The sequence below is a fragment of the Drosophila biarmipes genome, chromosome X, assembly GCF_025231255.1.
Source record: "Drosophila biarmipes strain raj3 chromosome X, RU_DBia_V1.1, whole genome shotgun sequence".
NCBI lineage: Eukaryota > Metazoa > Arthropoda > Insecta > Diptera > Drosophilidae > Drosophila > Drosophila biarmipes.
The window spans coordinates 11,976,721-11,988,080 of NC_066611.1; the positions used below are offsets into that span (position 1 = coordinate 11,976,721).

General features: G+C 37.6%; 1 protein-coding gene across 1 annotated transcript in view; it reads right to left on the reverse strand.

The window, feature by feature from the left end:
- The window catches only part of LOC108025635 (uncharacterized), a 93,675-nt gene that overhangs the window by 74,705 nt on the left and 7,610 nt on the right, over nucleotides 1-11,360 (reverse strand). Inside the window, exons 8-17 of the mRNA XM_050888382.1 lie at nucleotides 10,371-10,901; nucleotides 6,969-9,200; nucleotides 5,973-6,371; nucleotides 4,555-4,655; nucleotides 3,025-3,132; nucleotides 2,632-2,751; nucleotides 2,248-2,322; nucleotides 1,462-1,515; nucleotides 667-777; nucleotides 283-336 (exon numbers count right to left, since the gene is read on the reverse strand). Of these exons, the coding sequence (XP_050744339.1) occupies nucleotides 283-336; nucleotides 667-777; nucleotides 1,462-1,515; nucleotides 2,248-2,322; nucleotides 2,632-2,751; nucleotides 3,025-3,132; nucleotides 4,555-4,655; nucleotides 5,973-6,371; nucleotides 6,969-9,200; nucleotides 10,371-10,901 (3,785 nt within the window). The remainder of the gene's footprint in view (nucleotides 1-282; nucleotides 337-666; nucleotides 778-1,461; nucleotides 1,516-2,247; nucleotides 2,323-2,631; nucleotides 2,752-3,024; nucleotides 3,133-4,554; nucleotides 4,656-5,972; nucleotides 6,372-6,968; nucleotides 9,201-10,370; nucleotides 10,902-11,360) is intronic.

The window sequence follows — 11,360 nt, forward strand, 5'->3', positions numbered from 1 at the left end:
TGGAGTGGTTTCGTATTTTTTTGTACTCGAAATTGAAACTGAACTACTGAAAATTGTACTCAATTGAGGTAAAGACTTGGAACTAGCTGGGCGTGATTGCGGTACAGATCCCGAAACTGAAGATTTTTCCTCCGTAGTTCTTTCTTCCTCCTCTGTACTGGAAATTCGAACTGAACTACTGGATAATGTAGGTGAGTGAGGTAAAGATTCCAATAATGTACTTGGCTGGGAAAGAGTTTCCGAAAATGTAGACCTTTCCTCTGGAGTTGTTTCGTACTTTTCTGTACTCGAAATTTGAAAGGAACTACTGGATATTGTACTCAACTGAGGAGCAGATTTTGAATAACTTGTACTCGATTGCGGTTGAGATTCCGAAAATGTAGATTTTTCCTCTGGAGTGGTTTCGTATTTTTTTGTACTCGAAATTGGAACTGAACTACTGGAAATTGTACTCAAATGAGGTAGAGACCTTAAAATAGGTGGGCTTGATTGCGGTACGGATTCCGAAACTGAAGATTTTTTCTCGGTAGTTCTTTCTTCCTCCTCTGTACTGGAAATTTGAACTGAACTACTGGGTATTGTAGGTGACTGAGGTAAAGATTCCAATAATGTACTTGACTGGGAAAGAGTTTCCGAAAATGTAGACCTTTCCTCTGGAGTTGTTTCGTACTTTTCTGTACTCGAAATTTGAAAGGAACTACTGGATATTGTACTCAACTGAGGAGCAGATTTTGAATAACTTGTACTCGATTGCGGTTGAGATTCCGAAAATGTAGATTTTTCCTCTGGAGTGGTTTCGTATTTTTTTGTACTCGAAATTGAAACTGAACTACTGGAAATTGTACTCAATTGAGGTAAAGACTTTGAACTAGCTGGGCGTGATTGCGGTACAGATCCCGAAACTGAAGATTTTTCCTCCGTAGTTCTTTCTTCCTCCTCTGTACTGGAAATTCGAACTGAACTACTGGATAATGTAGGTGAGTGAGGTAAAGATTCCAATAATGTACTTGGCTGGGAAAGAGTTTCCGAAAATGTAGACCTTTCCTCTGGAGTTGTTTCGTACTTTTCTGTACTCGAAATTTGAACTAAACTACTGGATATTGTACTCAACTGAGGAGCAGATTTTGAATAACCTGTACTTGACTGCGATTGAGATTCCAAAAATGTAGATTTTTGCTCTGGTGTTGTTTCGTATTTCTCTGTTCTTGATATTGGAAGTAAACTACTGGATATTGTACTCAAATGAGGTAGAGACCTTAAAATAGGTGGGCTTGATTGCGGTACGGATTCCGCAACTGAAGATTTTTTCTCGGTAGTTCTTTCTTCCTCCTCTGTACTGGAAATTCGAACTGAACTACTGGGTATTGTAGGTGACTGAGGTAAAGATTCCAATAATGTACTTGACTGGGAAAGAGTTTCCGAAAATGTAGACCTTTTCTCTGGAGTTGTTTCGTACTTTTCTGTACTCGAAATTTGAAAGGAACTCCTGGATATTGTACTCAACTGAGGAGCAGATTTTGAATAACCTGTACTTGACTGCGATTGAGATTCCAAAAATGTAGATTTTCCCTTGTGAGTGGTTTCGTATTTTTTTGTACTCGAAATTGAAACTGAACTACTGGAAATTGTACTCAATTGAGGTAAAGACTTTGAACTAGCTGGGCGTGATTGCGGTACAGATCCCGAAACTGAAGATTTTTCCTCCGTAGTTCTTTCTTCCTCCTCTGTACTGGAAATTCGAACTGAACTACTGGATAATGTAGGTGACTGAGGTAAAGATTCAAATAATGTACTTGGCTGGGAAAGAGTTTCCGAAAATGTAGACCTTTCCTCTGGAGTTGTTTCGTACTTTTCTGTACTCGAAATTTGAACTAAACTACTGGATATTGTACTCAACTGAGGAGCAGATTTTGAATAACCTGTACTTGACTGCGATTGAGATTCCAAAAATGTAGATTTTTGCTCTGGCGTTGTTTCGTATTTCTCTGTTCTTGATATTGGAAGTAAACTACTGGATATTGTACTCAAATGAGGTAGAGACCTTAAAATAGGTGGGCTTGATTGCGGTACGGATTCCGAAACTGAAGATTTTTTCTGGGTAGTTCTTTCTTCCTCCTCTGTACTGGAAATCCGAACTGAACTACTGGGTATTGTAGGTGACTGAGGTAAAGATTCCAATAATGTACTTGACTGGGAAAGAGTTTCCGAAAATGTAGACCTTTCCTCTGGAGTTGTTTCGTACTTTTCTGTACTCGAAATTTGAAAGGAACTCCTGGATATTGTACTCAACTGAGGAGCAGATTTTGAATAAGCTGTACTTGACTGCGATTGAGATTCCAAAAATGTAGATTTTTGCTCTGGCGTTTTTTCGTATTTCTCTGTTCTTGATATTGGAAGTAAACTACTGGATATTGTACTCAAATGAGGTAGAGACCTTAAAATAGGTGGGCTTGATTGCGGTACGGATTCCGAAACTGAAGTTTTTTTCTCGGTAGTTCTTTCTTCCTCCTCTGTACTGGAAATTCGAACTGAACTACTGGGTATTGTAGGTGACTGAGGTAAAGATTCCAATAATGTACTTGACTGGGAAAGAGTTTCCGAAAATGTAGACCTTTCCTCTGGAGTTGTTTCGTACTTTTCTGTACTCGAAATTTGAAAGGAACTACTGGATATTGTACTCAACTGAGGAGCAGATTTTGAATAACTTGTACTCGATTGCGGTTGAGATTCCGAAAATGTAGATTTTTCCTCTGGAGTGGTTTCGTATTTTTTTGTACTCGAAATTGGAACTGAACTACTGGAAATTGTACTCAATTGAGGTAAAGACTTTGAACTAGCTGGGCGTGATTGCGGTACAGATTCCGAAACTGAAGATTTTTTCTCGGTAGTTCTTTCTTCCTCCTCTGTTCTGGAAATTCGAACTGAACTACTGGGTATTGTAGGTGACTGAGGTAAAGATTCCAATAATGTACTTGACTGGGAAAGAGTTTCCGAAAATGTAGACCTTTTCTCTGGAGTTGTTTCGTACTTTTCTGTACTCGAAATTTGAAAGGAACTACTGGATATTGTACTCAACTGAGGAGCAGATTTTGAATAACTTGTACTCGATTGCGGTTGAGATTCCGAAAATGTAGATTTTTCCTCTGGAGTGGTTTCGTATTTTTTTGTACTCGAAATTGAAACTGAACTACTGGAAATTGTACTCAATTGAGGTAAAGACTTTGAACTAGCTGGGCGTGATTGCGGTACAGATCCCGAAACTGAAGATTTTTCCTCCGTAGTTCTTTCTTCCTCCTCTGTACTGGAAATTCGAACTGAACTACTGGATAATGTAGGTGACTGAGGTAAAGATTCAAATAATGTACTTGGCTGGGAAAGAGTTTCCGAAAATGTAGACCTTTCCTCTGGAGTTGTTTCGTACTTTTCTGTACTCGAAATTTGAAAGGAACTCCTTGATATTGTACTCAATTGAGGTAAAGACTTTGAACTAGCTGGGCTTGATTGCGGTACAGATTCTGAAACTGTAGATTTTTTCTCGGTAGTTCTTTCTTCCTCCTGTGTACTGGAAATTTGAACTGAACTACTGGATATTGTAGATGACTGAGGTAAAGATTCCAATAATGTACTTGACTGGGAAAGAGTTTCAGAAAATGTAGACCTTTCCTCTGGAGTTGTTTCGTACTTTTCTGTACTCGAAATTTGAACTAAACTACTGGATATTGTACTCAACTGAGGAGCAGATTTTGAATAACCTGTAGTTGACTGCGATTGAGATTCCAAAAATGTAGATTTTTGCTCTGGCGTTGTTTCGTATTTCTCTGTTCTTGATTTTGGAAGTAAACTACTGGATGTTGTACTCAAATGAGGTAGAGACCTTAAAATAGGTGGGCTTGATTGCGGTACGAATTCCGAAACTGAAGATTTTTTCTCGGTAGTTCTTTCTTCCTCCTCTGTACTGGAAATTCGAACTGAACTACTGGATAATGTAGGTGACTGAGGTAAAGATTCCAATAATGTACTTGGCTCGGAAAGAGTTTTCGAAAATGTAGACATTTCCTCTGGAGTTATTTCGTACTTTTCTGTACTCGAAATTTGAAAGGAACTCCTGGATATTGTACTCAATTGAGGAGGAGATTTTGAATAACTTGAAGAGCTTTCCTCTAGAGTTGTTTCGCATATTTCTGTACTCGAAATTTGAAATGAACTACTGGATATTGTACTCAACTGAGGAGCAGATTTTGAATAACTTGTACTCGATTGCGGTTGAGATTCTGAAAATTGAGATTTTTCCTCTGGAGTGGTTTCGTATTTTTTTGTACTCGGAATTGGAACTGAACTACTGAAAATTGTACTCAATTGAGGTAAAGACTTTGAACTAGCTGAAGAAACTGAAGATTTTTCCTCGGTAGTTATTTCTTCCTCCTGTGTACTGGAAATTCGAACTGAACTACTGGATATTGTAGGTGACTGGGGTAAAGATTCCAATAATGTACTTGACTGGGAAAGAGTTTCCGAAAATTTAGACCTTTCCTCTGGAGTTGTTTCGTACTTTTCTGTACTCGAAATTTGAAAGGAACTCCTGGATATTGTACTCAATTGAGGAGGAGATTTTGAATAACTTTTAGAGCTTTCCTCTAGAGTTGTTTCGTACTTTTCTGTACTCGAAATTTGAAATGAACTACTGGATATTGTACTCAACTGAGGAGCAGATTTTGAATAACTTGTACTCGATTGCGGTTGAGATTCCGAAAATGTAGATTTTTGCTCTGGCGTTGTTTCGTATTTCTCTGTTCTTGATATTGGAAGTAAACTACTGGATATTGTACTCAAATGAGGTAGAGACCTTAAAATAGGTGGGCTTGATTGCGGTACAGATTCCGAAACTGTAGATTTTTCCTCGGTAGTTCTTTCTTCCTCCTCTGTTCTGGAAATTTGAGCTGAACTACTGGATAATGTAGGTGACTGAGATAAAGATGTCTCCGAAAATGTAGATGTTTCCTCTAAAGGTGTTTCGTATTTTTCTGAACTACTGGGTATTGTACTCGTGATTTCTGAAAACGTGCTTCTAAAAAAGCATTCGCAGATGCATGAGTCTTTTCCCTTTTCCAATTGGCAACTACAATCACATGCAGGAATACTCGAATGTTCAAACTGATCTGGTGAAATAGCATTAGATTGAGTTTTCAATAGTTCGGTAAATTCTTCTCTAGGTGTTTGACCAGTTTCTGTAACCGATAAGTTAGGTGTTTGAAATTTTAATGGTTTACTTTTTCCCGTCGAAGTTACTTGATATTCTTTTGTGCTTGTAGTTTTCAAAGACTGTCCTGATGTTGAACTTAAGCGTGGTGAAGGCTTCGACAACTTCATTTCTTCTTTAGGTGTTTCGTATTTTTTTGTACTAGACAATTTAAATGATCTACTTAAAATTGTACTCGTTTGAGGTAGAGATTGCGATATTTCGATAAGTTCCTCTTGAGTTATTCGATCTTTCGCTATAGTCGAAATTTCAAGGGAACTGCCTGATGTTGATTGAGGTGTAGTATAAATATGCAATGAACTGTTTTGACTTGATTGGCTGACTGTTGACTGCTTGAATGAACTTTCTGTTACACCCTTTGTGCTTTCTGAAGTGGTGCTTCTAATAATGCATTCGCAGATGCAGGAATCTTTTCCCGTTTCCAATTGGCAACTACAATCACATGCAGAAAGACTTGACTGTTCAAACTGATCTGTTGATATAGCGCTGGATTGAGATTTCAATAGTCCGCTAAATTCTTCTTGAGGTGTTTTACCAGTTTCTGTAACCGACAAGGTAGGTGTTTGAAATTTTAATGGTTTACTTTTTCCCTCCGAAGTTATTTGATATTCTTTTGTACTTGTAGTTTTGAAATAATGTCCCGATGTTGGACTTAAGCGTGTTGAAGGCTTCGACAACCTTATTTCTTCATTAGGTGTTCCGTATTTTTCTGTACTATACAATTCAAATGATCTACTTAAAATTGTACTCGTTTGAGGTAGAGATTGCGATGTTTCGGTAAGTTCCTCTTGAGTTATTCGATCTTTCGCTATAGTCGAAATTTCAAGGGAACTGCCTGATGTTGATTGAGGTGTAGAATAAATACGCAATGAAGTGTTTTGACTTGATTCACTGACTGTTGACTGCTTGAATGAACTTTCTGTTACACCCTTTGTGCTTTCTGAAGTGGTGCTTCTAATATTGCATTCGCAGATGCATGAATCTTTTCCCGTTTTCAATTGGCAACTACAATCACATGCAGAAAGACTTGACTGTTCAAACTGATCTGTTGAGATAGCGCTGGATTGAGATTTCAATAGTTCGCTAAATTCTTCTTGAGGTATTTGACCAGTTTCTGTAACCGACAAGTTAGGTGTTTGAAATTTTAATGGTTTACTTCTTCCCGCCGAACTTAATTGATATTCTTTTGTGCTTGAAGTTTTGAAAGCCTGTCCTGATATTGAATTTAAGCGCGGTGAAGGCTTCGACCTCTTTATTTCTTCTATAGTTGTAGAAAGTTCAAATGGTCTACTTAAAATTGTACTCGTTTGAGGTAGAGATTGCGATATTTCGGTAAGTTCCTTTTGAGTTAATCGATCTTTCGCTATAGTCGAAATTTCAAGGGAACTGCCTGATGTTGATTGAGGTGTAGTATAAATATGCAATGAACTGTTTTGACTTGATTCACTGACTGTTGACTGGTTGAATGAACTTTCTGTTACACTCTTTGTGCTTTCTGAAGTGGTGCTTCTAATAATGCATTCGCAGATGCAGGAATCTTTTCCCGTTTCCAATTGGCAACTACAATCACATGCAGAAAGACTTGACTGTTCAAACTGATCTGTTGAGATAGCGCTGGATTGAGATTTCAATAGTTCGCTAAATTCTTCTTGAGGTGTTTGACCAGTTTCTGTAACCGACATGTTAGGTGTTTGAAATTTTAATGGTTTACTTCTTCCCGCCGAAGTTATTTGATATTCTTTTGTACTTGTAGTTTTGGAAGACTGTCCCGATGTTGAACTTAAGCGTGGTGAAGGCTTCGACAACTTTATTTCTTCTTTAGGTGTTTCGTATTTTTCTGTACTATACAATTCAAATGATCTTCTTAAAATTGTACTCGTTTGAGGTAGAGATTGCGATGTTTCGGTAAGTTCCTCTTGAGTTATTCGATCTTTCGCTATAGTCGAAATTTCAAGGGAACTGCCTGATGTTGATTGAGGTGTAGTATAAATATGCAATGAACTGTTTTGACTTGATTGTCTGACTCTTGACTGCTTGAATGAACTTTTTGTTATACTTTTTGTGCTTTCTGAAGTGGTGCTTCTAATAATGCATTCGCAGATGCATGAATCTTTTCCCGTTTCCAATTGGCAACTACAATCACATGCAGAAATACTTGACTGTTCAAACTGATCTGTTGATATAGCGCTGGATTGAGATTTCAATAGTTCGCTAAATTCTTCTTGAGGTGTTTTACCAGTTTCTGTAACCGACAAGTTAGGTGTTTGAAATTTTAATGGTTTACTTCTTCCCGCCGAAGTTATTTGATATTCTTTTGTGCTTGTAGTTTTCAAAGACTGTCCCGATGTTGAACTTAAGCGTGGTGAAGGCTTCGACAACTTAATTTCTTCTTTAGGTGTTTCGTATGTTTCTGTACTAGACAATTTAAATGATCTACTTAAAATTGTACTCGTTTGAGGTAGAGATTGCGATATTTCGGTAAGTTCCTTTTGAGTTAATCGATCTTTCGCTATAGTCGAAATTTCAAGGGAACTGCCTGATGTTGATTGAGGTGTAGTATAAATATGCAATGAACTGTTTTGACTTGATTGGCTGACTCTTGACTGCTTGAATGAACTTTTTGTTATACTTTTTGTGCTTTCTGAAGTGGTGCTTCTAATAATGCATTCGCAGATGCATGAATCTTTTCCCGTTTCCAATTGGCAACTACAATCACATGCAGAAATACTTGACTGTTCAAACTGATCTGTTGATATAGCGCTGGATTGAGATTTCAATAGTTCGCTAAATTCTTCTTGAGGTGTTTTACCAGTTTCTGTAACCGACAAGTTAGGTGTTTGAAATTTTAATGGTTTACTTCTTCCCGCCGAAGTTATTTGATATTCTTTTGTGCTTGTAGTTTTCAAAGACTGTCCCGATGTTGAACTTAAGCGTGGTGAAGGCTTCGACAACTTCATTTCTTCTTTAGGTGTTTCGTATGTTTCTGTACTAGACAATTTAAATGATCTACTTAAAATTGTACTCGTTTGAGGTAGAGATTGCGATGTTTCGGTAAGTTCCTCTTGAGTTATTCGATCTTTCGGTATAGTCGAAATTTCAAGGGAACTGCCTGATGTTGATTGTGGTGTAGCATAAATATGCAATGAACTGTTTTGACTTAATTTGCTGACTGTTGACTCCTTGACTGAACTTTCTTTTACACCCTTTGTGCTTTCTGATGTGGTGCTTCTAATAATGCATTCGCAGATGCATGAATCTTTTCCCTTTTCCAATTGGCAACTACAATCACATGCAGAAAGACTTGACTGTTCCAACTGATCTGTTGATATAGCGCTGGATTGAGATTTCAATAGTTCGCTAAATTCTTCTTGAGGTGTTTGACCAGTTTCTGTAACCGACAAGTTAGGTGTTTGAAATTTTAATGGTTTACTTCTTCCCGCCGAACTTATTTGATATTCTTTTGTGCTTGAAGTTTTGAAAGCCTGTCCTGATATTGAATTTAAGCGCGGTGAGGGCTTCGACCTCTTTATTTCTTCTATAGTTGTAGAAAGTTCAAATGGTCTACTTAAAATTGTACTCGTTTGAGGTAGAGATTGCGATATTTCGGTAAGTTCCTCTTGAGTTATTCGATCTTTCGCTATAGTCGAAATTTCAAGGGAACTGCCTGATGTTGATTGAGGTGTAGTATAAATATGCAATGAACTGTTTTGACTTGATTCACTGACTGTTGACTGCTTGAATGAACTTTCTGTTACACCCTTTGTGCTTTCTGAAGTGGTGCTTCTAATAATGCATTCGCAGATGCATGAATCTTTTCCCGTTTCCAATTGGCAACTACAATCGCATGCAGAAAGACTTGACTGTTCAAACTGATCTGTTGATATAGCGCTGGATTGAGATTTCAATAGTTCGCTAAATTCTTCTTGAGGTGTTTGACCAGTTTCTGTAACCGACATGTTAGGTGTTTGAAATTTTAATGGTTTACTTCTTCCCTCCGAAGTTATTTGATATTCTTTTGTACTTGTAGTTTTGAAAGACTGTCCCGATGTTGAACCTAAGCGTGGTGAAGGCTTCGACAACTTTATTTCTTCTTTAGGTGTTTCGTATTTTTCTGTACTAGACAACTTAAAGGATCTACTTAAAATTGTACTCGTTTGAGGTAAAGATTGCGATGTTTCGGTAAGTTCCTCTTGAGTTATTCGATCTTTCGCTATAGTCGAAATTTCAAGGGAACTGCCTGATGTTGATTGAGGTGTAGTATAAATATGCAATGAACTGTTTTGACTTGATTCACTGACTGTTGACTGCTTGAATGAACTTTCTGTTACACCCTTTGTGCTTTCTAAAGTGGTGCTTCTAATAATGCATTCGCAGATGCATGAATCTTTTCCCGTTTCCAATTGGCAACTACAATCACATGCAGAAAGACTTGACTGTTCAAACTGATCTGTTGATATAGCGCTGGATTGAGATTTCAATAGTTCGCTAAATTCTTCTTGAGGTGTTTGACCAGTTTCTGTAACCGACAAGTTAGGTGTTTGAAATTTTAATGGTTTACTTCTTCCCGCCGAACTTATTTGATATTCTTTTGTGCTTGAAGTTTTGAAAGCCTGTCCTGATATTGAATTTAAGCGCGGTGAAGGCTTCGACCTCTTTATTTCTTCTATAGTTGTAGAAAGTTCAAATGGTCTACTTAAAATTGTACTCGTTTGAGTTAGAGATTGCGATATTTCGGTAAGTTCCTCTTGAGTTATTCGATCTTTCGCTATAGTCGAAATTTCAAGGGAACTGCCTGCTGTTGATTGAGGTGTAGTATAAATATGCAATGAACTGTTTTGACTTGATTCACTGACTGTTGACTGCTTGAATGAACTTTCTGTTACACCCTTTGTGCTTTCTGAAGTGGTGCTTCTAATAATGCATTCGCAGATGCATGAATCTTTTACCGTTTCCAATTGGCAACTACAATCACATGCAGAAAGACTTGACTGTTCAAACTGATCTGTTGAGATAGCGCTGGATTGAGATTTCAATAGTTCGCTAAATTCTTCTTGAGGTGTTTGACCAGTTTCTGTAACCGACATGTTAGGTGTTTGAAATTTTAATGGTTTACTTCTTCCCTCCGAAGTTATTTGATATTCTTTTGTACTTGTAGTTTTGAAAGACTGTCCCGATGTTGAACCTAAGCGTGGTGAAGGCTTCGACAACTTTATTTCTTCTTTAGGTGTTTCGTATTTTTCTGTACTAGACAACTTAAAGGATCTACTTAAAATTGTACTCGTTTGAGGTAAAGATTGCAATATTTCGGTAAGTTCCTCTTGAGTTATTCGATCTTTCGCTATAGTCGAAATTTCAAGGGAACTGCCTGATGTTGATTGAGGTGTAGTATAAATATGCAATGAACTGTTTTGACTTGATTCACTGACTGTTGACTGCTTGAATGTACTTTCTGTTACACCCTTTGTGCTTTCTGAAGTGGTGCTTCTAATAATGCATTCGCAGATGCATGAATCTTTTCCCGTTTCCAATTGGCAACTACAATCACATGCAGAAACACTTGACTGTTCAAACTGATCTGTTGAGATAGCGCTGGATTGAGACTTCAATAGTTCGCTAAATTCTTCTTGAGGTGTTTGACCAGTTTCTGTAACCGACATGTTAGGTGTTTCAAATTTTAATGGTTTACTTCTTCCCTCCGAAGTTATTTGATATTCTTTTGTACTTGTAGTTTTGAAAGACTGTCCCGATGTTGAACCTAAGCGTGGTGAAGTCTTCGACAACTTTATTTCTTCTTTAGGTGTTTCGTATTTTTCTGTACTAGACAACTTAAAGGATCTACTTAAAATTGTACTCGTTTGAGGTAAAGATTGCAATGTTTCGGTAAGTTCCTCTTGAGTTATTCGATCTTTCGCTATAGTCGAAATTTCAAGGGAACTGCCTGATGTTGATTGAGGTGTAGTATAAATATGCAATGAACTGTTTTGACTTGATTCACTGACTGTTGACTGCTTGAATGAACTTTCTGTTACACCCTTTGTGCTTTCTGAAGTGGTGCTTCTAATAATGCATTCGCAGATGCATGAATCTTTTACCGTTTCCAATT